The sequence below is a fragment of the Ambystoma mexicanum genome, chromosome 13, assembly GCF_040938575.1.
Source record: "Ambystoma mexicanum isolate Mex_15411 chromosome 13, UKY_AmexF1_1, whole genome shotgun sequence".
NCBI classification, from domain to species: Eukaryota; Metazoa; Chordata; class Amphibia; order Caudata; family Ambystomatidae; genus Ambystoma; species Ambystoma mexicanum.
This window is the reverse complement of record NC_090938.1, coordinates 57,996,028-58,023,783: the sequence shown is the minus strand read 5'-3', so window position 1 is coordinate 58,023,783 and position 27,756 is coordinate 57,996,028. Positions and strand designations below refer to the sequence as shown.

General features: G+C 46.2%; 1 protein-coding gene across 1 annotated transcript; it reads right to left on the bottom strand.

Moving 5' to 3' along the window:
* Positions 1-3,182: 3,182 nt before the first annotated feature.
* On the bottom strand, positions 3,183-27,343 carry LOC138520079 (membrane cofactor protein-like). The gene is made up of 6 exons (XM_069632604.1): positions 26,937-27,343; positions 17,812-17,962; positions 14,130-14,300; positions 6,921-7,109; positions 6,330-6,514; positions 3,183-4,470 (listed from the first exon to the last, which is right to left on the bottom strand). Exons 2-6 carry the CDS (start codon positions 17,870-17,872, stop codon positions 4,348-4,350), a joined length of 729 nt encoding a protein of 242 aa, XP_069488705.1. The 5' UTR covers positions 17,873-17,962; positions 26,937-27,343; the 3' UTR covers positions 3,183-4,347.
* Between the last annotated feature and the right edge of the window lie 413 nt (positions 27,344-27,756).

The window sequence follows — 27,756 nt, the reverse complement described above, 5'->3', positions numbered from 1 at the left end:
GTAAACGGCTCTGATATTAGTCCGTTGTTGCAGGATGTGAGAAAGGGTTCATGTTGTGGTAAAGTTTTCTAAGTATCCTACTGGGCAGGATGTGGAAAAGGTGTCATAAGGAAGGGGATACCGTGTCTCACCCTTCGGTGTCCCAATTCCACTCCCCAAAAACCCCTCCAGTAGCGATGGTCATGTCCTGGCCACCTGGATGACAGATCCCCGTGGACTAGAGTGTGAGACACCTTCAGGTTTCTTACAAAGAACACCCACATATACGACACAATAACAACCCTGTATGGGTAGTGGAGCCATATACACCAACCACATCTCATGATCACAGGCGTGTACAGTGCAACACCCATGTGCACTGCAAGGCCCAGTCATCATTGTCCCACACAGTTAACATAGATCTGCACAGCCAACATACATGGCTACATGACCATCTGTGCAAGGAATGCAATGTAGGACAACCTTGACTACCACAATGATGGACCATAATAATACACCACCGCCACCACCACCCTCACACGCCTACAGCCAGAGATGCACACAACACAAATACATGTACCTATCCTAAGCACCGGCATTGACTACATGCATGGACTGAGAAGGTCACAATGAATACATCTGCATATGCTGATCCATAAGTGCATGGCTGTCAGCCTGACACCTGCATACAGCATACATGGTGCTTGTTGGCAATGTGCACAGGTAACACAGAATCATTCCTGCACAGTGAGTAGATGCACTGACAAATGCTACACAGAATCTCGTCAACTCAAAAAAATGAGATGCTGAGGGAGGACTCATAAATACCAAGAAGCACCACATGAGTATGCGGCATGCACTCATCGAAACAGCCCAGTGTGACATGCACACCAAAGGACGAATGTACACAGACATGAGCATCGGAGAAATTGAATTTCACACGAAAAGACAAAATAACCACATGAATCTCATTGAACCAAAGACAAAACTGTATTATAAAGCAAACCAAACGTTAACCATGAGAATATTAGGCCAAAACAAAATCACAGGAATCCTCCTTGAAAAAGAAGAAATTCGGCCAATCCAAAGAAAACACAATGTTTACAGTCAGTGCTGCAGTCCCAGACAATGCCTGGCCCAAGGCTACTTGTGTCTCTGCCTCCACTTGCTGCAGGGGGGCCTCAGTGCTGTGCCTGCGGGTCTGCGGGGCCTCCAGCGTGGACTGTTCCATTTGTTGTGCAGTCCTCATATCCCCCCCGAGAATGGCATCATGTAACTTAACCATCCTTGCATGTGCTGCAGTCCTGGCCCTGGCAGCTGCCTCTTCCATTGCCTGCAGCCTCTGCTCCTCCTGTTGCCTCATGATTTGCGGTTGGCATGTGGTTGCGACATGTATCCGGTGACTTGCCACCTGCCTCTTCTGCTGGTCTATGAATGCCTGCGGGGCACTCCATGCCCTGAATCGCTGGTGTACCTGCCTCCGCTGCTGCAACAGCTCCAGCTGCCTGGCAGCCCGCCTCTGGTGCTGGGACTCCCTTTGGGCGACATGAATGACTCCTGGAGCAGAGTACTGCCCCACCGTTGCCTCCATTGCCATGTCCACCTGCACTGCAGAATCCTGTGCAAAGGCCATCCAAGACCGGGGGACCACCTGAATGGCCTTGGTGGCCACTTGCACCCCTACTGAGTGCGAAGGAGGCACCAGACTTGCCAATGGGGTGACAGGGGCAGAGGAGCCTGAGGTGGTGATCAGCATGGAGGCGACACCTGTGGGTGCCTGGGCGCAGTTGATGAGGAGGAGGTGGGTGATATGGGTGAAGCCTGTGCCAATTGCACCACGCACAGCACTGCAGAAGCCATCTGAGACATGATGTGGCACACCTGCCCATGATGACTTACGAGCTGGCCACAGATCACATCAAGTGCCTGAAGGGCAGCCACCTGTCAGCCACAGCACGACAAGAGCATGGGCAACACGGCTTCCCATATGGCATTATCAGTACTGACTGCGGGGCTTGTCTGTGTTGTGGCATCACCAAACTTGTGTAGCCCTGTAGCCGATGGGTCTGGGACAGTGCGAAGAGCTGACCCCACCACTGTGTCCCGCACAAACTCCTGTCCCAGGGCCATGTCTGTAGCCTGCACATCCGATGAAGCACCCCCCCACCAGACACCATGGACAGGCCCATAATGGCCCCCTCCACCTACCTCTACCACACCTGAGCCTGACCCCCCAGATGGTACCTCTGTGGCGACCTGCCTGTCTGAGGGGATGGTGGAATATCCTTGCCTCTCTCCCCTGAGCACTACTCAATTACCATGGCCCCACCCGGAATTTCATAACCAGCGGCATCCAAAGATGTCCCCACACCAGCCACCTGGCAACCATATGATGTGTAGAACGGTGGAGAGGCAGTTCTGCAAGGTACCATGCCGCCAACTCACATACAAATGTCACCTCCACATCACATCATGACTTCAGTGAAGCATCCTGAACCCACAAACATGTATGCGCATAATACATGGTGACTTACCCATCAATTGCACGCATGGATTTGCATAGGATGAGCAGTCACCACTCCAAGGGCACAATAGTTACCAGGGCCAACTGGGCACATGGATGGGGCACACATGAGGGCAGTAGCACATTGGCAAGACATGCAGCCATCATCATTACACTATCAACACCAACATTCCTCCCCCTCCACTGACCAAGGACCCTCCTCCTGCACTCAACCATGGTACATGGTCATGGCAACACTGGACCTGGCAGACTCCCTGCTTTCCTCCATAGACTCCCACATCCCCCAGGCGAGCCAACTATCCATCATACATCTCAATAAATGCCTATACAGGACTCAATACCCCATCACACGTATCACATCAGCCACCAACTGACAATGCCCCTGCACCAGATGTGTCACCCCTGCCCTCGAATCCCCCAAAGGCACACACACATTCCACAGCGCAGATGGCAGCCTGGCTTTGTGAAATCGTCCCCTTCATTCAGCGTTATGCATCGATGTGATAACCTCTTGTGCTGATGAATTCTAATGACACAATGCAGGCTTGTGGTTTTTGAGTAGTAAAACAAAACAGTGAATGTTTTTTTATTTAATTTTGGAGCCCCGACACTTGCAACCTGCTGTCCAAGCATTGCAACCGGCGCATGAACCTCATGCACAAATCAGTTGGAGGCGAGAACATTTGTGAGTTATTTTTAATAATATCAGCACTCATAGGGAACAGTATTTGTTGAATTGAAGAAGTGGATTAGGAAGACACTGAAAATGTCATTATTGGTACAATGATTTTCAATTCACTTATTGACACTTAGGTACTTAAATACAAATATGGGGTTAAGTGCTATACACATTCAAATCAAGCAGATGATAATAATGGATGCATGAATATGGTCCATTGTACCCTTCTGCTAAAAGGCAGTAGCGACATAAATCCTTTGGACAAGCCTCCCCAGAAAAGGTTCTAAGAAGATTGGTGACCCCGACTCGCACGGGCACACACTGATTCTGTGAAATGGGCACTTACCCATAGGTTCTGGTGAAGAAAAACTGATTTCCCAGTAACTAGACCATAATTGGGCATATAACCCGATGGAGGTCTGTTCGCACTAGTTTTCCCAGTTACGTCTCCAAACAAATGAATGTGTCTTCATTGAAAGAAGCTTTTGTAGGTTTAAAAAAAAAAAAAATAACTCCTTTGTGATGACTACTCCTGAAGAAAGTCCCACCAGAGATTTGAAGAGGACTGAAACATGTGTTGTAACCAAGTATGCTATTTAAATTGAGAATGTATATTTCATTTATATTTCATTGATAAAAATTAAAATTGATGCACGTTTACCTTTTATATTTGGTCATTAGCACATTTAAATATGCTTGTTTTAGGGTTTATTATGTAATTTACTGTATTGTAGTTTCTACCGCATGAGATTTTTATCTTGTATTGAATCTTAATAAAATTCATTTTGTATTGATGATTTATCTGTTTTTTGTAAATGTGATTTGTAGCGATGTTCTAGAGTAAGTGACTGTTGAAGAAACTCTTTCTCTACCTTTTTCTTACTGATTAGTGGTTACCGGGCACACAGAGACCATGGGGTGGCTTATGGAAAGTTTACCCCAGTGCAGTGCAATTTTTCATCAGTATACTCATTGGGCCCAATTGCGTTATACTTATTCATTTTGTGCACCAAAGCAAATTTCGCCAGAGTGCAGATACCTGGCAAGCGAGCCCTCTACTGGTGCAAAGGTACTGTGGCATGGCCGCCTGTCTGTGACATTGATGGTTTTACATGCAAGTGCTCTTGAATCACGCAATGCAATGGAGGCCATGCGTGTCCCGTGTTTAGGATGCAGGCCCGTCCTTCCTCTCCAGCTCGGCCTTCTGCTTCTCCAGGCAACGCTTCTCGTTCTCCAGCGCCGCTTTCCAGTCCTCCAGCTTCACCCCGCAGTGCGTAAACTCCCTTTTCTGCTCATCAACAAAGAGAGCCAGGAAAAAAAAGCCATAAGGACATTATCAACAATCAAATGTGGTAAACGATCTAAAAACGCAGGTTCAATTTCATAGTCGAGCCATTTTTACCATGAGCAGAAATATACATTTCTTTCAAGTTCATCAGGCCTCCTTTTGTTTCTTTTTCAAATAACACTTTCCACATAATAATTTTGCATTTATATAGTGTTAGGAACCCTCAGGCATCTTAATTACCCTCGGTGTGTGGTGCTCATTTTATTAACTTCGGAAGAAGGAAGAGCTGAGTTCAACCTTGCCGGATTCGAACCTGCGTCAGCAGGCTCTGGACTGATATCAAAGGGAGCGCTCTGCTGGCTGTGCTATCAGATTCTGACTGACAATAGCAGGAAAGCAAAATACTGCACTGCTATATTTATGTAAATGCAAGCATCTCGTTGGACAGTGCACTGCTTTCTAGCTGCTTTGTCTGCTAGCTAATGGTTCCCTGTTGAAGATTGGCAGCGCTCACATCTGGTGACCAGAGCACTACATTCCATACCTGCCAGCCTTGGTTCAACTTCCACAATACGTCTCTCCCCTCACTTCTACCCATTGGCACTGGGACTTTCCAAAGCTAATGCTTTTTCCATCGCAGCACAATACTATCAGTCCAATAAAAGTATCAGAACTCGACGTTTTGTGGTAATCGTTCTGGAAAAAGATGAACACATCCAGAGCACTGCTATTCAAGGGCATTTCACAGGCTTGGGAGCTGCTTCGTAGCCAGAAGGCGTAGAGCAATTAAAAATAAAAGGATACAATTAACTATAAGGAGAAACAGTCGAGATGTGTGTTTGAAAAATCCAATCCATACTACCCCATTAATTAATATATTCATGCTTATTCTTTTGCCATTTTGTGGCCCTTTGCCCGTTCCAGCCTGGGTCGGCGGCCGGCTGTCCCAGTAGGGTGCGCGTATCTGTTGGCAAATCACCAGAGCGGAAATATGGGTGCCTGAAATGGAGCCACTATTTGGGGGTCCAGTTCAGCAGCATCCTGGAGTCTGAACGATTTTAAGAGCTTTTATAGGAGGAGGCTGAAACAGTCACAGGTTCCTAACATCAGAAACCGCTTTTTAGAATATTGCAATGATATCTGATCCAGCGCTATTGCTATTAGCACCCAAAGTTGCCAATCTGGTAACCCCGGGGTGCTGACAGCAACGTTATTCGTTTGAATGAATGGGGTTCAAAGAAAATACTCACTAAAAATGGCTGCCATGTATCAGGAAGACTGGGCTCTGTACGGAGCCCTCTTTCATTTTCATGGCAGCCAGCAGGGACAACGGGAGGAGGAAGCAACGGCAGCTGCAGAAATAAGTTTGCAGGAGGGCTTAAAACAGGAAGGGAGGGTGGAGGTAGGAAAGATGGTGGGGCGGGGGCCGCAGCCACCAGGTTGCTCAGAACGTGGGCTTGCATCGTTAGATTCAGGCCGCAATCTGAGAATCCTGCGCCCTAATATAACTGCAGCCCACAGTCGTGCTGTGCATAATGGGTTTCTGAATTTAGAGGGCAAAACTGAAGTTCAATATGCCCCTTGTTAGTAGTTAATGAGCGCTCAGCACCAGAAACAAAAATGCAAGTCAACGGAATATGAAGCACTTGTGAAGCGATCATTTCTTCTTAATTTAGACTATATATGTGTAAATCCTTCACAGAAATTATTTGTGAACTGGCCTAGAAAATCTTGAGGGATTTGGTAGAATGACTAGTAGAGCTGCAGCCCAGTGTGGCCTGGCCTGAGCTGCCAGCCTCTCTGCAAAGCTCCTGGTTGCCCTATCAGACAGTGCATTGTTGTAAACAAGCATTACTCACAGCACACTTTGGTAATCCTGGCGCCCACATCTCATCTCGACCACAGACGCTGGTCCAGTGGCCTTCTGGTAGGAAACCCGGCAAGCACCGTAAGGTGACCGCGTCGTTGGGGACATATTTGGATTTCAGTCCTGAGGTTATTTGTCCATTGGGCACATCCGGCTTCTGGCACTCAGGGGAATTTACTGAAAGTAGCCCAAAAAATGGGATAATAGTTATTTAAACAGTGGGCTACATTCGCCCGCTTTCCACACCATGCCTGTGAATGACCAGTTTGGACAAGCCTGTGCGTGTCTTTTGATACCGAATTGTGGTGTTCACACAAGTGCCCCCCCACACCCCTACAGATGCCCTGTGACTGTAATTGCGGCCCTTGAGCTTGGTTCGCTTCCGCTTATGAAATTGAGACAACTTCGGGTTGCTGGTTTCTGAGGGTTATTGCGTATGTGAGAGAGTGGGGTCTGTTGGTCCCTGAGAGTATGATTGTGTGTGCGTATGTGAGGTTATATTTATTTATTTATTATATTATAGGGTCTGTACGCGTGTGTGTGTTGTCCTCTAAGTTCACCTCTGATCACTGATCACACTTACACACACAGGTCAGGGAGGCCTCCTCCCACGTGAAGTCTTGGCGACAAGTTGCGAAGGGTTCTCCGGACTCTCGCTTAAACCCATGCACACACTCATAGGCCACTCTGTGATGTGCAGGAAATGTCTCCTCTTTGTAATGAGGGTATTTAAGTTGAGCGTTCTGGATTCTCTTTGGAAGGCCGCAGGCTTCTGAAAAGGGAAAAAGGTGACACAGGATGTTGTTAGTCTAGAAAAACCTGAATGTGATCTGATTTGAAGACCCCTGTCTGGTTCGTGAGACCACCACCAAGGGGTGAATGACTCCCCAGTTCTCCTTCAGCCTCACCCCCGAACTGCAGCGTGCTTTCCCAGTTAGGTCATAGATAGAAAAGCATCTGCTCAGTGGTCTTGACTGTAGGACGGTGGGAACTGCCCCCGGCTTGGTTTGTACATATAAGATTTCAATCCTTCCAAGATGCAGAGATGGGCAGACACCTGGACATGATGTGACACGTGTTTCTAGGCACGACAAAACAAGAGAGGGTACGGAGGGAGGACAAAACTTATTAGGCCTTGCGTCATTCAGATAGTGCAAGTGTGATAACGCAAAGTGCAGGGGAAGGGGAACGTGCAATCAGGAGCATTGCTCTGAGTAAGTGCAGATAACAAGGGGGGTCCTGGGAGTCCCTCTGCCAGACATCAGTCCTGGTTATGAGAGAATTACCCAGAGTCTTTAGCTCACTATCTTTCACAGAGAAGAAATATCCCAAACATATCAGTCTTTGTCCTGCCCTGCGGCAGTCCAGCACCAAAATGCTAGGCAATTCTCCTCTGAACAAGAGTACCAACAGCAAACCCAGACACGTGTTTCGGTCTGGTTGAACCTCATCAGTAGGGTGTAGCTGTTCCTCTCTAAGAATAGTGAGCAAGGGGTCCACGTCTGGATTCCCCTAGTAACTTAGGGTGAAACCCAGAGTTACTTGAAATATGCAGATAACAAGGGGGGGTCCTGGGAGACTCCTGGGCATAGCGAGAGAGGGAAAGCGGGATTAAGGGTCCCGATGAGAAGGATCTCTGTCTTACTGGCATTAAGGCAGAGATTGTTGGAGGTGCACCAAGCCTGAATCGCGGATAGACAGTCAGGAATGAGCAAGAGGGTAGAGGAGACTGAGGGGAGACTGAAGGTGAGCTGTGTGTCATCTGCATAACTCTGAAAGTCAGAGCAGAAGGTAGAGATTAGTTGGGTCAAAGGAGCCACGTAGAGATTAAAGAGCGAGGGTGAGATGTTAGAGCCCTGGGGAACATCACATGTGGAAAGATTGGTGCTGGAAAGAAAGGACCCAAGTTGGACCTGGGAGGGTCAGTCAGGAGGGAAGATGTCAGCCACTCCAGGGCCTGATCTGTGATACCCAGGTTCTCACAGAGTCAATTGATCAGGATGGTGTGACTGACCATGCTGAAAGCAGAGGGAAGGTCAATGAGGATGAGGACAGAAGGGGTGCTGGTGTCCCGATTGGACAGCAGATCTTCTTGGGTGTTCAGGAGAGCAGTTTCTGTGCCTCTGGCAGCTCTGAAGCCAGACTGGTGGTCATGGAGACAACCAACAGTTTCAGTGTGGAGAGTAAGCTGGGAGATGGGCAGCTTTTCCAGATGTTTGCACTGGAAAGGAGTATTAGAGATCGAGCGATAGTTAGCCAGACAGGTAGGATCGGCAGAAGGCTTATTAAAGAGGAGGTGCACAAGGGAATGCTTGAGGGGAGGAGAAAGCACCAGTGGCGAAAGAGTGATTGCAGAAATCGTCCAAGGCTTGAGCGAAGGTGTCAATGTGATCCTTGATGGTTCTGGAGGAGCAGGGGAGCACCTGTTTGGATGACACTTTCATAGATTAGACTTATCTAGAAACATCGTCAGGTGTTATCATAGAGAAAGAGGAGAAAGGAGGATTGGAGGGAGAGGTGGCCAGTGGGGGTCAGAAAGTGGTAGACGGAGAGGAAGAGGAGTGCTAGGACAGGATGTCCTGAGTTTTAGTAGTGAAGTGAGAAACCAGGGCCGTACAGAGGGCCTGGGAAGGAACAGGAGAGGTGTAGAGTGCAGAAGGTTTGGCTAGCTCCTTGCAGATTTTAAAGAGTTTGGCCGTGTTGTTAGAGGCCGCAGAGGCACAGGCTTGGATGTGGACTCTCTTCTTGGACAGGACAGAGTATTTTTATTGCCTTTGGAGCATGTGGCAGGACAGTTTGTCAGAGGATGCACCCGAAGCCCTCCGCTTCCTCTCAGCCTCCCTGCACTTGCGTTTCAGGGCAGCGAGGTCGAAGTCATACCAAGAGTTGCACTTGGAGGTAGGATTCAGTTGGATTCTCACAGCAGGGGCAGGGATGTCCAGAGTGTTGAAAATTACAAGATGCAGATTAGAGAGGGCTATGTCAGGGTGTGAGTCAGCCGCAGAAGTAGGAGGAGCAGAGAAGGTGGAGGCAAAAGCATCCACTGACACAAGCTGCATGGGCCGAATGACGGAGAAAGTAGGTGGCAGTGTAGGGGAGGGCTTAGCTTGGGGGACAGAGTGTCCGGTGAGAGGAAAGAAGAAAGTGGTCATTCCAAGAGAGAGAAGGGTAGTGAGAGGGTTAGAGAAAGGGATGTCTGAGGAGATGAGAACATCCAATGTGTGTCCGTCTGTGTGTGTCGGACCAGAGGGTAGAATGGCAAGTTAGAGAGAGTCACAGAGGTTGCTGAAAAGCCCTGTGAAGGGATAAGAAGCATCCAGGTGAATGTTGAGGTCTCTGAGAAGTTGTGAGGTAGAGGCAAGGAGAGATGTGAAGAGGTCAGCCCCCTCTGAGAGAAAGAGGGCAGCCTGACATGGTGGGCTGTAGATGGTGGCCACAGTCAGAGAGAGACCAGGAGAGATAGAGAGCCTGCAGGCCAGGCATTCAAAGAAGGAGTAGACCTGCGTATGAAGGACAGAGACAGGGACCCACGCCGTAAAGATGAGAGCTACTCCCCCTCCGGGTCGGTTGGTTTTGGGCATGGAGAGGATCTTGTAGCCATCAGGCAGGAGAGTGCCAAAACTTGTGACAGAGCTGGCTGTGAACCATGTCTCAGTGAGAGCGAGGACATCAAGGTCAAGCTCTTCGAGGAAGTTGATGAGACATGGGAGACACCTATCAAAAAGGAGGGGATTGGGCTGAGGGCCCTGGACCAAGAATGTGCCATTCAGGTAGACATTAATGAAGTATTGGAGGAGTGGAAGAGAGCCAGGAAGACCTCCCACCAAATGGCACCATTAATGGGAGAGAAGGAAAAAGGGGAGAGAACAGAGATCATATAGGGGGTCCATAGGCCTGGCGAGGGAAAGACAAAGAGGATGTCGGTAAAGGTCTGGCTGGAGGAAGTGCTGGTGTAGTTATCAGCGATAGGGAGGCCTGGGTTGGAGACCAGGATGTCCCTTTAGAACGTTTTCCTTCCAGACGTAGTGTGAGGGATAGGAGCAGGGCTTTAAGTGGGGTAAGAAATCGAGAGGGGGCCCTCATTTGGGGGCGTGGCTTCTGGGAGGGGCGTGGCCTAAAAAGCACGCAAATCGTAAGGTCTGCACACAGATATATATACATGTTATATATCTGTGTGCGTACCTTACTATGGTTTGTGTACTTTGTAGGCCATCTTTTCTAAACATAGAAATATGTTACATATGTTACATATTTCTATGTTTAGAAAAGATGGCCTGCAAAGTACACAAACCATAGTAAGGTACGAACACAGATATATAACATGTATATATATTTGTGTGCGTACCTTACGGTTTGCCTATTTTTCAGGCCATGTTTTCGGGTTTATAAAAGATGGCTTTGAAAGTACACAATTCAAGCCATCTTTTATAAAGCTTTGACTACGGACAAAATTGCCCGTCGGCAAAGCTTTATAAAAGATGGCTTGAAATGTGTACTTTCAAAGCCACCTTTTATAAACCTCGAAATATGTCGAGGAATCCCCAGGTTCGCCGAGGGTTAAAGACGCCTCGGCGACCTGGGGAAACAAAGGAACAGTAACTGCCTCTGATGACCCCTCCCGCGAGGGGTCACCAGAGGCAGTTACTATGACTGACAGAAGTGGCAGCCAGGCACAGCATCGCTGTGGTTGGCTGCCACTTCTGTCAGCTAGCCTGACTTCATGGCAGGCGCATCTCCCGTCGCGGCTGCGGCCGCGACGGGATAATGCATCCCGCCAATGTTGCGTGCGGTCGGACTGGGGGCCCCGGCAGGGCCCCGGCTCAGCCCCACTTTTTGTAGACTGCCGGGGCCTGGCCCCGGCAGGCCCAAGCCCACTTAAAGCACTGGATAGGAGATAGAGTAGCAGTTAGAGAAGATAGGAGAGACAAAGAGCACCATAGAAGGTGCGAAGGAGGAAGGTGGGAGGAAAAGGGCGCAAGAGAAGAGAAAGACAGGCACAGCCCAGCGCCACACAGCGCAGGATGCGCAGGTGCGGGTGTGGGGGGGGTGCGGGAGTCACAGCAGCAGGGAAAACACAGGAAGAGAAAACCAGTGACTCACAACAGAACAACTGCACCCCTTGAGAGATGGGGACCTACAGAGTGGGAGAGAAGCCTTATGGGACACCATACACAGTACAGAAAAACCACAGTGGATGGGAACGAGGAAGTGGGAGAGAGCCTAATGGGACACAATATGCAGTACAGCAAAACCACAGTGGATGGGAACCTAGAAGTGGTAGAGAAGCCTAATGGGACACAATACACAGTACAGGAAAACCACAGTGGATGGAAACCTAGAAGTGGGAGAGAGGCCTAATGGGACACAATACAAAGTACAGGAAAACCACAGTGGATGGAAACTTAGAAGTGGGAGAGAGGCCTAATGGGACACAATACACAGTACAGGAAAACCACAGTGGATGGAAACCTAGAAGTGGGAGAGAGGCCTAATGGGAGACAATACACAGTACAGGAAAACCACAGTGGATGAAAACTTAGAAGTGGGAGAGAAGCCTAATGGGACACAATACACAGTACAGGAAAACCACAGTGGATGGAAACCTAGAAGTGGGAGAGAGGCCTAATGGGACACAATACAAAGTACAGGAAAACCACAGTGGATGGCACCTAGAAGTGTGAGAGAGGCCTAATGGGAGACAATACACAGTACAGGAAAACCACAGTGGATGAAAACTTAGAAGTGGGAGAGAAGCCTAATGGGACACAATACACAGTACAGGAAAACCACAGTGGATGGAAACCTAGAAGTGGGAGAGAAGCCTAATGGGACACAATACACAGTACAGGAAAACCACAGTGGATGGAAACCTAGAAGTGGGAGAGAAGCCTAATGGGACACAATACATAGTACAGCAAAACCACAGTGGATGGAAACCTAGAAGTGGGAGAGAGGCCTAATGGGACACAATACACAGTACAGGAAAACCACAGTGGATGGGAACCTAGAAGTGGTAGAGAAGCCTAATGGGACACAATACACAGTACAGGAAAACCACAGTGGATGGAAACCTAGAAGTGGGAGAGAGGCCTAATGGGACACAATACAAAGTACAGGAAAACCACAGTGGATGGAAACTTAGAAGTGGGAGAGAGGCCTAATGGGACACAATACACAGTACAGGAAAACCACAGTGGATGGAAACCTAGAAGTGGGAGAGAGGCCTAATGGGACACAATACACAGTACAGCAAAACCACAGTGGATGGCAACCTAGAAGTGGGAGAGAAGCCTAATGGGACACAATACATAGTACAGCAAAACCACAGTGGATGGCAACCTAGAAGTGGGAGAGAAGCCTAATGGGACACAATACATAGTACAGCAAAACCACAGTGGATGGAAACCTAGAAGTGGGAGAGAAGCCTAATGGGACACAATACATAGTACAGCAAAACCACAGTGGATGGCAACCTAGAAGTGGGAGAGAAGCCTAATGGGACACAATACATAGTACAGCAAAACCACAGTGGATGGAAACCTAGAAGTGGGAGAGAAGCCTAATGGGACACAATACATAGTACAGCAAAACTACAGTGGATGGAAACCTAGAAGTGGGAGAGAAGCCTAATGGGACACAATACATAGTACAGCAAAACCACAGTGGATGGGAACCTAGAAGTGGGAGAGAGGCCTAATGGGACAGAAATGCACAGTAGACGGTAACCACAATGAGGGGACCTAGAGAAGGATAAAAAACAGGATATGGCTAGCCGCTAGAGGGGAGAGCCTAAGATTGCGCAGAGAAGCAGTTCCTTTGTTGCCACCACACATTTCCACTGACCTGCCGAGTTTGAGAGACACATACACCTACAAATTTACACCAACCCACCATGAGCAACCATATACCCCACAATCTGGGTATATTATTGCTATAAGGATGCACATTGCGGGAGCCACAAGAGTAGAACCCTGCCCTGTCCGAGCGCTACCTATAATCAACAGTCTTGCCACACCATGCATCCTTGCACAATGTGAGGAGGATTAGGAGAACTCACCTGGGACCATCAGAGGCCTCCTCAAGTCTCCTCACAACACATACAATGTCTAAATTGTTGGAGTATAATGGGAACTGTGATTAAGTCAATAGTGTTTTCTGAAGTGATTTTATGGGGTGGTACATGCAATGACATTACGCTGGCTGAGGGAAACTGACTCCAAGTAAAGAGGCATGTGTATTTCCAGCTTCTAGATTTTGGATCTGCTTAGAGAGAGCTTCGGACAACCTACAAGTGGGAGCAATGGTGCATCACCAGGGCCCCGCATAGCCTTGTAAGTGGTCCAAGGTGGGTCAAGGCTATCAGGATTGTTCTATCCTAACTGGCTGAAAAGGTCAAGGTCCCCCAGGCCTGCAATGGGACCCTCGCATTGGTTCCTGCCAATATGAAGAAGGTGCAGAACTATTGTTTTACAGTTCCAAAGTTGGCAACTTAGTTTCTTCACCCTATCTAAAAAAATGTTTAGCATGCATTGATTAATGACAAAAACAAACCTTGGCTGTGCAGGAGCTCACACTACTAGAAAGGTTTCCAAATGCTTCGGGGAGCATAGGGGTGGATTAAGAAGGAACCTGAAAAGAGATCGCGCAGGACAAACGCTGGGATGGGGACAGCAGAACTATTGCCCTCACAAATGAACCCCTTCTTTCATGAGGGTTCCAGCCGAGCTCGGAGTCTCATCCCAGTGGCAAAGCTTGAGCTTGGCCAGGGGAATCATTGTAGAAGCCCACCTACCTCTGCAGACCGGCGGAGGCTCATGCCATTGTCGCGAAGCATTGCAGGACAGGACGTGGCTACCGATGAGGAGGCCCCTCGTGCACCTGAAGGCCACTCTTGTGCCTGTGGCATCGCTCTCCACTGCAAAATCTGCATTCTCCACCGATGGCACCCTACCACAGCCTGCAGCTAAACAAGAGAGACAGGGTCAACATCTGCATGTTGACCTGTTGCACCCATCTGTAGTGCTCATATTAACATAGAAAAGCTAAACAAGATACAAGCAGAAAAAAGTAACAAAATGGAAATACTGAATAAACCAGATCATTAAAAATAAATATTATAATAATTAAGGCTTCCAGTTTTCTGTTTTTACTGATTTGTACACATAAATACAGGCGGAAATCAATCTGTTTTCTGTGTGTATTAATTTATAAAAATGAAAAAAAAACCAGAAAAACAGGTCTTTCTGTCTGGTTCTCTATGATGTCACTCATACATCGCAGGCCAATCACATTGCAGATCGGCAGCATGGAGAGTGTAAAAGGTGTATAAAAACAGTATTAAAGTTTTTCAAATTGCTGACAGCACAGATCTTGAGGCAGCAGCAGTCTCAGAAGCACTCCATTGTTATTATGGAAGAAATGGAGCTAGCATTTCTCTCCTATGCGGCTGCATGTGTGCTTTAATAAATGCATTTTTAATAGAATAAATGCAGAAAAATCCTGGTAGCAAATTATCTTTTTAAATACAGACAGAAAGGGCAGAAAAATAAATACCATAAAACCGGAAGCCTTAATAATAATCAAGGAATGGCCATGCATTGGAAGTCAAGGGGAACTATGCACAGCAGTTGGGTAACTTCATAAGTATTGGGGAGCAGTGGGGAGTGAGTGGGTCCATTTTATGGCGCACACCATTGATCGAACAGCCTCTTGGAGTGGAACTTTAAGCTATAGGTTGACAACCCAAATCCACCAGTAGCTCAACCGAGTGATGGCAAAAGTGCCGACTATTGTTTCAATTCAGTGACATGACAGGATTAAATCCAATTAAAGGCGTTTTAGGAGCACCTTTCACTGGCGGAATTAAAAAGGAAAATCCAGGCAGTAGCCATTTTTCATTGCCTGCCTTAAGTGCTATGTTTGGTGGAGCAGCTATTCCACATGGAGTAGCGGCTCCCATGCAGAGCGCAGGTAGGCACTACATCCCCTTAAATTGGGTTGGGCACTATATTCCTGCGTGAGCTGGACACTCTATATCAGGATATTGAACTTGGCGCTGTTTCCCAGAAGGGTGAGCTAGGAACCATATACCATGGAGCAGGAAGAAGGGAGCATATACCATGAGGTGAAAAAGGGGGGCAACTACCCACCTGCCCTGGCTGGCAATTTGGGAGATCAGTGAGTTGAGCGCTGCTTGCCAGATCCCGCTACGACTGCACACTGCCGCTGTAAGCATGGCTTAGAGTAGGGTGACCAGACGTCCTGGTTTTGCCGGAAATGTCCCGGTATTTGGTGCTCTGTCCCCCTTTCTCAAGATTATGTTCCCAATGGAAACTGCAGTGGTCCCGGTTTTTGGTAGTAGGTCTTCATAGCTGGCAGGCAGGAATGCACAATCCCGCACAGAAGAAATGCTGCATTTTACAACTTAACATAGGTCCTCATTACGAAGCTAGCGGTAGCTGTGCCTGTAATACAGGCACGGCTGCCGCCGGTATCCATTTTTGTCTGGTGCCCATAAATGGCCAATTACCGGGTCATTATGGCCTTGGCGTACCCGGTATTTGCCCATTCAAGGGTGCCGGAAAAAATTCTTCCCCATTCCCATTTGAGCCCCTTTGGGCTCAATTGGAATGGGGTGGTCGGATGCACCGGCACGGTTCATAACGGTGCCGGTGCATCCAAGATGCTGTGCTCGCGTGTGCCTTTCATTCTGGCAGGTCAGACCTGGCGGAATGAAAGGCACCCACGAGCACAACTCTGAGTTTGCCGGTCCGGATACAACGGTACTGGCAAGCTCACCGGTACCGTTATATCTGGACCGGCAAGCTCGTAATGAGGCCCATAGTGTTAGTTTGTGATAAATGAATTATATGTGTTTCTTTGAAAAGTAACACGTAAGCCCCCTTTCTCCTCCAACTGCTACTAAAGTATAGTGCCTTGACAGCCACTTTCAATAGTTAGTCCTACTTTTATGTTAGCTGCCCTTTCCCGGTTTTTTGACTTTTTAAATCTGCTCACCCTAGCTAAGAGGATACATCCGCCAGGCCCCGAACAGGAACATGGTCTGCATCCACAGTGACAGTTTCTGCCCCCATCAGGAACCTGATTATTCTACTACTTGCCCTGAATGGCCGGCGCGTTTGCTAGGAACAACTCACGCAGAATTCAGATCTCCCCGGCCTGGTGCCACCACTGCTACGTTGGAAAGGTAGGATAAGGAAATCCCGCGCTTTTGGGACAAATGTACCAAAAGCACCCACCTTTCAGTTGTCTTTTTGCAGCAAGGAGCGGCCATCTTGTACTGAAGCCTGCAAGCAGGAAGTCCACCCCTGGGCCTTACTCTACTGGCCTTTCTTTTAACACCACCCATTGCATATCCAAGTGTCGCTATTGTGTCACTGTTCATTTCTACAGACATTTGCTTTTTTATTATTTGTTTTTTTTAAAACATTTTTAAAATCCTATCTTTTCCTTCCCTCTCCCATCTATTCTAATTCCTGTAAGCCAGACATCCATATTAACCTTTGCCCTTGTTCCCTGAATATATTTTGTTAGAATTTTTTCTGTCAACACATTACAAAAGACTGCTCATATGTCAGTGTACTTTATCACTGAATGAGTGGGCCTATACAAGGAAGCTTTGTCCTTGGCCAGAAGCAATCCAGGGGTGTGGTGGTTTCTAACTGGTTAGATCCAACACATTCAAGGCATTTCATCTGTCAAAAGTTGGCCAAATGAGAACCAATTTCTTTGTAAAGGACTTTGTATAACAATGCTATGAAAATGAACCATTATTGTTAGAATGGGGAGCGAGTGTTTTCTTCTGCACAGGAGAAAGTCTTTATATTATCTGCCTTTAGGTCAAAGAAACACATTTTAAAAATCCAGTTCAAGATTTATTTTTTGATTTCCTGGCCATAGTGCACCTTTTCTTAATCAATAGTTTTCCGAAAACTTGGTTTCTAATAGACCTGAAAGTCAGTCTATATGTTTTAAAAAAAACATTTTTCTTCAAGAATCCTGATGGTGACAAAATGCTTTTTTTTGTAGGACAAGGCGATATCAGCTGAAACTACAAGGCAAGTGTCTGCAACCTTTGGCTCAACAGATGTTTTGGACTACAACTCCCATGACTTCCCCCCCATTGATAAGGCTGGCTAGGGTTGATGGGAGTTGTAGTCCAAAACATCTGGAGAGCCTCAGTTTGCAGACGCCTATATATCATTTCAATAGACTACTAGATGGGATACAAGGACGTAAAGCTAGACGTCTATGCAGAGCAATAGAAGGGTGCGACAGATAACTATAATACTAAATAGAAAGTTAGCTTTACAGCTAAGAGAAATAGATACATTCAAACAGTTGTCATATTTTCATTTGTAAAAGTCATGATTACTGTGAAATATTTTCAAGTACTGAACATCACACATTCTCACTATTTAGTCTTGGAAGAGTTTGCAATCGCGCACACCCACCTAGTGATTGTGAGGAAAACTGTACAAGCAGGAACACCAGGAGGTTGAACTTCTGCGTCATCTTTCCAAGCTGTGGGCATAGGCCTGGGGATCAGTGGAGTGTCACCAAATGGTTACAAAATGATAGACAGCCAACAGATTCTTCTACGAACTGCAAGGTTTACAAACGTAAAAAGAATCCGAGTTAAGACAGCCCTCGTACAGTAGTTAATAAAACACAAAAAGATATTTTTGTGTAAGGAAATTTGACGTTTTTATGCATGTAATTTGTTTGTCACCGAAAAACAATTAGTGCTTAAAATCGGTGTCCAGTCAATTGGTCGACAGCAAACTGGTCGACTGCAATTTGGTCGACACCATTTGGTCGAATGCCAAATGGTCGAATTTTTTTTTTTTTTTTTTGTGTGTGTTTTGTGGGTTTTCGTGTGGGAAAAAAAAAAAAAGAAAAAAAGGGGGTTGGGGGGACCCCCCCAAAAAAAAAAAAAAAAGGGTAAAAAAAAAAAAAAAAATTCGACCATTTGGCATTCGACCAAATGGTGTCGACCAGTTGTCCTGTCGACCAAATGTTTTCGACCAATTGACTGGTAACCCTTAAAATCATACTGTAATTGCAGTCTTTACATGCACAATTTTGCTGACATTTGCTAGCGGGTGTGGTATGCCAGACGAAGGACACAGACTCAGATTAGACATTCTGCTAATGTGTTTCTTTAAGAATATGAATAACGCCTATCTTTCCCTATTCCACAGGGCGTCCATACGGAACAAAACTCCCTACGGTGCTTGTCAGTCAAGGTCTGTTACGAAACCGCTCACCGTCTGACTTTAATCTATATAAACCTACCTCTATTTTTAACAACTCTAAACCAGGAGAATGCCTCCCTTCTCTCGAGGTCCCTTGACTTGGCTCTCAGCCACTTTTCAATTGATGATCCAGTGATCACTTTTACCAGTTCATACACTTCATTTATTAGGGTCTTGGACTTGTGTTTCTTCTCTTGTCTTTTTACTATAAGGGGCGACCTTCTCTCATTCCCTGATAGGCTTATCCAACAATTGTCTCTTGCTGGGATATTTCTTACTTTCAGCGAATAGTTCATAGTCTTTGATTTTCCTATTCTCTTGATGTATTTTTACAAAGTCCAGCTTGTTCTCAGGTTTCTCTTTTGTAACCTGTTCTTTTATTTCTTTTGGACCTTCTTGGTATGGATTATCATGAATTGGGTCATTCCCAATATATGTCTATTTCAGTTCTCTTTGTATTACTCTTGTTATATTTTCACTCTCTAGACTATGATAAGTATGAACAATCCAATAACGATTCCCATTCACTCTTGTATGAGCATTCCAGTAATGATTCCCATTCACTCTTGCAAGGTTTTCTCTCTCTTGACTGTGAGGAGTATGAGCATTCCAGTAATGATTCCAATTCACTCTTGCAAGGTTTTCTCTCTCTTGACTGTGAGGAGTATGAGCATTCCAGTAATGATTCCCATTCACTCTTGCAAGGTTTTCTCTCTCTTGACTGTGAGGAGTATGAGCATTCCAGTAATGATTCCCATTCACTCTTGCAAGGTTTTCTCTCTTGACTGTGAGGAGTATGAGCATTCCAGTAATGATTCCCATTCACTCTTGCAAGGTTTTCTCTCTCTTGAGTGTGAGGAGTATGAGCATTCCAGTAATGATTCCCATTCACTCTTGCAAGGTTTTCTCTCTCTTGACTGTGAGGAGTATGAGCATTCCAGTAATGATTCCCATTCACTCTTGCAAGGTTTTCTCTCTCTTGACTGTGAGGAGTATGAGCATTCCAGTAATGATTCCCATTCACTCTTGCAAGGTTTTCTCTCTCTTGACTGTGAGGAGTATGAGCATTCCAGTAATGATTCCCATTCACTCTTGCAAGGTTTTCTCTCTCTTGACTGTGAGGAGTATGAGCATTCCAGTAATGATTCCCATTCACTCTTGCAAGGTTTTCTCTCTCTTGACTGTGAGGAGTATGAGCATTCCAATAATGATTCTCATTCACTCGTTATATTTTCTTCCGACTATGACAAATCTGAGCATTCCAATAACGATTCCCATTCACTCTTGCAAGGTTTTCTCTCTCTTGACTGTGAGGAGTATGAACATTCCAATAATGATTCTCATTCACTCGTTATATTTTCTTCCGACTATGACAAATCTGAGCATTCCAATAACGATTCCCATTCACTCTTGCAAGGTTTTCTCTCTCTTGACTGTGACGAGTATGAACATTCCAATAATGATTCCCATTCACTCGTTATATTTTCTTCCGACTATGACAAATCTGAGCATTCCAATAACGATTCTCATTCACTCTTGCAATGTTTTCTCTCTCTTGACTGTGAGGAGTATGCGTATTCCAATAATGATTCTGATTCCATCACATTTTTTCTTTCTGCTTTTCCTTATACACTTATCTGTCTGGTCTTGTGATATTATCTTTTTCGTGAGTGTGATGAGTATGAGTGTCAAAATAATACTCGTTCACATTCACTCCCCATGGTCTCCCGTTATCCGTATTACCTTTGTTCTCGGGTTTAACATCACCTGACATTTCGATTGGTGAGGTGCACCTTTCTTTCCTTCTACTCATGTGTCTCATGTCTTTCCGCCAGCTTCTCTTCCCTTCTCTCTGTTTGTCTTGGATGGCAATCTGGTATTTCGGGTACTGGCTTGTCCCGAGTTGGCAGTATTAGAATGGTCTTGCCGTTGTTATCAGGATGCCTGGTCCACCAGGCACCTCGCGTGGTCACGCCACCAGTCTCAGCTTCTTTCTCTACCTCCAGTCTCAGATTCTTTCTCTACCTCAGCTTTGGACGCCACACATCCAATTTCAGTCTGTGTGGGTTTCTTGCTACATATGGTAGCACACTTGTCTCATCTCGGTTCCCCACGACTGCAGGATACTGCATGTCTCACCTCTGCTGCTCCCTGGAGTCAGCGTGTGTGTCTGTTTGAAGTTCACAGACTGTCTTAATTTCCCCATGCTCCTCCCCTTTTTGGATTGATGCAGCCATAGGCCTTCCCCTGGGCAAGAATCTGTTCCTTTTTCTCTTTTTCTCCTGGGTTCGCTATTCCTCCATACATCCTCTTCGTCGTTCCGGTAGAATGGGAGATTATAAGGTGGTTTTCAATTTGACGTTGGCAATAACATATATTGAGCTTCTCTTCATAGATATTGCCATCAGGAAGGTTTACATATGTTATTTTGCCAGGTCTTCTAGGGAGTTCCTCCTGAGAATGGGAGTCCTTGTCGCCAAAGGGGGAGTCTCTCCCAATGAGGTCACACTTGCCTCTACCCAAAGGGAGGGTTTGCGGAGCAGGCTCACCTCCCTCACCTCACATGGGGGCTGCCCTTTGGGGGGCAAGAGGACGAATTCATATGATTCGTCACATGGATCGGCAGGCATCAAAAGAACCAAAGATCAGCCTTTTGGGGGTAGGAACCAAGAGAGAGAAAGAGCATAAAAGAAGGTTAAGGATTAAAGGGAAGTCCTTTCCATCTGTGCAACACTGTAGACTAATACAATTTGCACAGATGCATTTTCAACTAATTTTCATTTGGATTAAAAGAATTTAGATTTTTCGGCCAGTTGGGGGGATACCCACATTATGCCCTGGTCATTGTGGCCATGACTACTTTGGGGAGATTTTGCAAGCAGAATCTAGAAAGTGACCTGGAATTTCTGTCAGGGACTTATCAGTGAGAGCAGGTGGCTGCGACCTTGGGTCAAGTGGGGCAATGAGGTGGCATACCCTTCTGTGTTTCCTGGCAGAACGGTGTTCAGCCAGACATTGAAGTAGCCGCTCGGGTGAAGGGTGGTTGGGGGATGGCATGCACAGGACAACAGGGGTGGTCGTCTGCGGTGGTGTGTGGTTATTGGCAAAGGGTTTCCACAGTCACAGAACTGGAGGCTCTGGTGAGCGGTGCTTGGGCGATGACACATACAGGGGCGAGAGATGCAGCGATCTATCAGAGATTTTCTCCCATCCCAACATGGCATTTCTCTATATGCTTCGACTGGGACATGGCTCTGTAGAAAGTTCCTCTTCCGACACTGACTGGAGAGTCCGTTTAAAGGTCCTGATCTGGCGATTATCCACATCTTGCATATTGTTTTAGCTACCTACAGGGAAAAACAATGCTCTTTCCTTCACAAAGGAATGCACAATAGATAGGAAATCAGATTTGACTGGAAGCAGTGAGCTTCTCACAATAGAGTGAGTTTGAGGGACATTCTGACCGGTTTAGTTGGGAGAGGGGGGGGGGGGTATTTGGTACAGTCACCAGGGACAATACACTTGTGGACATACATAGATTAAGGACAATCAACATTAGACCTATTTTAGTGCAGGTAGGAGGTACGGCCACTTGTGTTAGGCTTGTGACTACGATGGATGAATCAATTGTAGTGGAGGTAGAGGAAGTGAGGAACAGAGGAAGGTTAGTGGCGAGGGAAACATGTTAGCTTGAAGGCAGATGAGAGGTAAGTTAAGAGGGTAACTGGGAGGCGAGGAGGTAGGCTTTCAGGTTGGTTTGAATACATCAGTCTGGATTGTTTCTCGTTAAAGACAGGTTGTGGAATTCTCACAGTTCTCAATAGAGTTCACCCTCATTATAACTTTGCTGGAGGCCATTTCTTCATATCTCAAGAGGTCTGGTTGAGTACAAATAACTGAGGAGTCTGAGGTTCTTACTCCAAGTGACATTGATGTAGCTTAATGTCATAGCCGACAGGATCATTCTTAGGAGGATAGAGATGAGCAAGAGCACAGCAGGCACATCTTCTCATCCAGCCGACAGGCACCATATGACTCGCATTGCACATTCACCTAAGCCAGGGCTCTGCAACGTTTTCGTTCTCCTGGTGTTTTGGGCTGCACTTCTGTGCTCTGGCACCTTGAAGCGTCTTTGGAATATGTCAAAACACAACTTTATTCTCATTTAATTAAGCAGGGAGACCTGACAGGCATCAGACAGATGCTTGCACACTCACATAACAGCTTCATTACATAGATGTTTTATACCCCAATATGTGTCATCTATGATGCCATTTTACATGACCAATCATAAAACCTATTGAGGGAAGGGATTCGTTAAGGGAACATATCTACATATAGAATACATTGGCTGCCCCTTATCTGTAGGGCATGCCTTGAACTACCTCTAAATACGTATAATACTGATTATAGTAAACAACATGGCAGTGGATTGGTGCATGCAACAGTGTATGTTAGGTTGTCCCCCAAACACAATGATTGGTTGGCATGCTATCCCAACGTTGGACTTTCGGCTCTTTAGCAGCACGTATGTGAAATGAAACTTAGGTGTTTGAATCCTGCCAGACTACTCCCCTTCTTCCCAATTAGTCCATCATCTCTCATCGGTCGGCCATAAGCCAAAGTCTTCTGTCTGTAGTTGGACTTGCAGCCTGCTCACTGTTCTGGAACATTCAAGAGCATGTGAGCACAACACTATCTTCGTCTGAGGCTCTAATGAATAGCCCTTGTCTTCAACTTCTGAGTCACATGTGAAGAGGCCACAAATGTGTCAATTTCAGCCTCCTATTTACTGCTATTTGATTTAATTATGCAGGGTGCTATTACTCTTCTTGGCGTCTAGAGACTTGCTACTCTACTGCGCATAGACTTCACACACTTTTATTGGCCCAATAATTTGGTAATTGCAGAGGTTTTCTTCTTTAATCTAAGAGAAATGTTTCCTTCATTCATAGCTTATCCTGGTTAACTCCCCTTGTGTCTTGCAATTATTCCTTAAAATAGCATCCTTGGCCAACATAGCCTTCCTGTTCTGCACACCGAGCTTTCCAGCTGCTCCCGATTCTACAACCTTCGGCTGTCTCTGAGGTAGTTGGTTGAATTCAACATCAGCCAGTGTCAATTTTCTTATCATGGCCGTCCTTGCCACATTACATATTCTTCTGCATCAAGCCTCTATATTTTTACATTCTACCTTGCGTTACTGCGTATTTAATTGACCAGTAAGTTACTTCATCTTCTTTGTATTCACAATTACTTTAGCTTTAGGTACAGGTTTCTCATGGCGCTTCAGTTACATTGTTACTCTTAGGTATTTTCATATCGTTTCAATATAGGTTTATATATCTTCTTCATGACATCAGTCTGCCGGTCAGGTTTCACTTTCACGATGTTCATAGGTGCATGCTGACATCCTTCCACATCTTCTGTGCGAGGGGACACTTTGTATGGCTGTCTGAGTGAATAACACCTCTCACACACTTGATTCGGTATAGGAACAATACAGGGGGTCCCATTTACTGCTCTTCTCCTACTGTCCCAATATGGTGGCAGTGAGGGGGCGGGTGCTAGTGTAAACACATCCACCTGTTCCTTTACATATCCGCTCAGCCCTTAGCCATCATAGGCAATGGCACAGTCAGCCAGTCTTTACACATGACCTCCAGACTTACAGATGATCACAGATAAACTTGGCGAGTTCCCCCCAAGGACAGGGACGACGGGTGACAAACAGGGAGAGGGCCACCCAATGGGAGGGACAAGCCAGCCATTTGTCCCATCTCAAACTTGAAGCCATCCTCAGGGGTGAGGCCCATCAGCCAACCCCTATACCAGAGAACTACAGAGGAAGAGGGAGTTATGAGCTCCAAGATGGCAGGCATGGTCCTTGAAGCTGCAGTCCAACATATAACAGAGATGATATCCTCAGGAGCGCAGCCCATGCCATCTACCTCCCGAGTCACCTTTCACCATAGAACAAGGATCGATAGACATAGGCTGACGCCCTATAAAAAGCAAAGAGCTCAGTATGAGCTGGAGACAAATCACAGGCGCTGGTTTTGAAACAAGCTGGAGAGACTAAGATAACCTGGAGACTGAAAGAAAGGTCCAGAAGACTGGGCCATTCTGGAGCTTGGGAGCTGGAGAGATATAGGGTGCCTAGAGAACTGGGACTGCCGATAAGGGGTGAGGTAGTGGTGAGCAAAGATAATAAATATGACCAGAAAGTGGGGAGCACCCAGAGGTGTGAAGAAGGAGCAATAGCTAGTTGTGCATTGGCAGACATCAATAAAGAGAGGATTGGTACCTAGAGGAAGGAGGCTGGTGTGAGGGGTAGCAGTGACTCAAGGGGATCATTGAGGAGGGGACAAAGGAGCTGCAACACTGTGATAGTTGTGAGTTAGAGGGGGCATTGAGAAGGCAGGCGGTGCCCAGAGAGGTGGAGAAGGTGGTGGAGATAGGAAAGACCTGAAGAATATTGGTTGAAAAAGAGGTGCCTGGAAGGGTGAAGAAGATGGAAGAGATAGAGTGTATTTAGAGATTTGGGAAATGGGAAAAGGAAGATACATAAAGGAGAGAAGGAGGCAAGGAAGATAGTAAAGAGTGGAAAGGATGAGAGTGGTTACGAAGCGCAAAGGAACGGGAGGAAAGAGTTGAAGAGCTGGAACAGGAGTTGATGAAGTAATTAGAGGACAGGAGGATGAACAGGAGTGAAAGGAACGATGAGCGCAGGAGCAGAATTTGGTGAAGGAATTAAGAAGAGATAAAAGTAGGAAGTGGGGATACGGTCACAGGGGGAGCAACGACTGTTCTAAAGGAAAGAACTTGCAATTCAGAGGAGTGGAGTAGTTGGCCGCCTTCCTGTTCTGCCTTTTCTACCACACTGTTCTAGTCCATGTTGAGGCGCTGCAGACCTTCCATGCCTGCACCAGAGATTCAGAGGCACGCATGGAGATGAGCAGGCCGGCGTGCCGAAGCTGCAGATTCCCCAGGAGATCAAGAGACCAGCGACCAGGACAAACAGGTCAAGAAAGGGAAAGAGTCCCTGTGACATCCTACATTGCAGAGGATTATCCATGAACCCCTAGGGAGGTCCCAGCTGCTTGGAAACCAGAGACTTTGCTCAAGGTCCTATTGACCCTGGAAGGGAGCCCAGGCACATTGTAATACTGCAGAAAAACCATGTTTGAACTTTTAGTTTCCCAGAAAATTGAATGAGATTAGAAATAGGTAGGCTTATCCTGAGACAATTGTTGCACTGTATGCCACCACATTTATTCTCCCTCTGCCCCCCCCCCACACTGCCCCTGTCCAATGTTCTAGTTCCCTAGCAAAGCATTGTGCATGCAAGTTTCCATCTGGTAACTGATCCGCATCAGTTGCATGAGAAAGAGACGAGCAGCTTCATAGTCAGGCTCATCTTGTTTCCTAGAGCCCCCGATCTAGACAAATAAGGTTAATAGCAAACATGTGTATTTCATTTTGCATTTACTAAGAGCTTTGCACCAAACATAGGGAGATTGCGGTGTGGCCAGGATCACACACTTTGGTCATTATGGGAAGCTAGGATTAGAATTTGGACTATTTGTCAACTTTACTACAGGACCATATTGCCTCATGATGTCACTCCAAAAGAGAACTAACAAAGCAATCTTTACTCAAAGCATGATCAGGGACGCCATTTATGTTCGAATGCAACCGATTTAAAATCTATTACTCTTTAAGCAAAGTTAGAGACCAATTTTGATTTGTTTTCAATGCATAACTCAAGTTGAGAGTATAAATACACAAAATGTTTATTGTGACAGGGCTAAGAGGTGAGACATATTTGTGCTCAAATATCACATCACCCAATAACCATTTCATATTGTGAAAAAAATAAAACAATAGCATTGATTGCATCAGAAAATGAGAACGAAAACACATAAGGCAGAATCCACAAAAACAGATGAAGAAAGCTTGGGTGAATGTAAGTTATCCTAAAATGGGTCGCCAAATGGAGCAAAATGAACAGAAGACAACACCTCATCCACTTGACACATCATAGAATTGCACTGGGAAGAATAGCATGCATTTTGCAATCATAAAGAGCACTATGGCCACTAAACCTTTATTAAAAATAGCTTTGGAAAATGTTTCAAGCTACTGGATGCAAGCCAGTGCATGGCCACTTAAAAACTGAATTGAGCAAAACACATAATAAAATTATTCATTCTGTTTTGTCGCATGGATTCCCTTTGTCGATGTGCGAGTACAGCAATAACGCTTTGATGGAACAACCCCCCACTGTATCCTTAAAACACACATACATATGTACTCACTTCTGTCTTTGGCTTCAGCATTTGTCGACAATCAGAAAGAAATATGTAGGAGCCCACTTTTTCTTTTCTATTCTTCAAACTTTCACACTCGGAGTGGAGTCCAGATGGGGTTGGTGTGAGCTCCTGGTCCTGTTCCGTTACTGGGAGACAGGATTTGTCGGGCTGTTTACATTTCCCCCGCGTTCTGTCCAAATATTCCAAAGTCCGGACAGTGAACTATACCACGGACGTCCATTTTAGGAGCCCGAACTCTGCAGGGCTCCTGTTTCTAAAGAGAAACGGATCCTGGGTCACCTTTATTCCTAGGTATGCAGACACGCTGTGTGCTCTTTGTCATGAACATCTTTCAGAAAATGGCAGCTTCAGCTGTCAACAAAATGCATCATTATGCTCTGGATTAAAACTAAGACAGTGCACGTATCGAGAATTTCAGATCCATTCCCTCTGATACTACCCCGACCGCTGCTGGGAGAGGTAGTTTCTGCAAGCTTTCACTGCTAAGAACGTCCTCATATGGGGATGTGGGACAAATCACTTGGTCAAAAGACTTTAAATAACATGATCATGCATATCCATGTTGTACCTTCCAGGAAAGTGGATGGTTATGTCCAAAATCATGAAATGCTGGCCCTTTGGGAGCATACCCGGCACGGGCAACTTGCTGAGGGGCTCCTAGGCGGGAAGGTTAATCATTGACCTGGCCTGTTCACATCAGTATAGAGCCATCCAAAGGTCAAAGCAGCAGAGTAGCACTAGAAAACGAGAGCAGTTTGTTGAAGCTTCCTGGTTTTTCTTCCAGCATCAACCTTGGTTCCGAGTA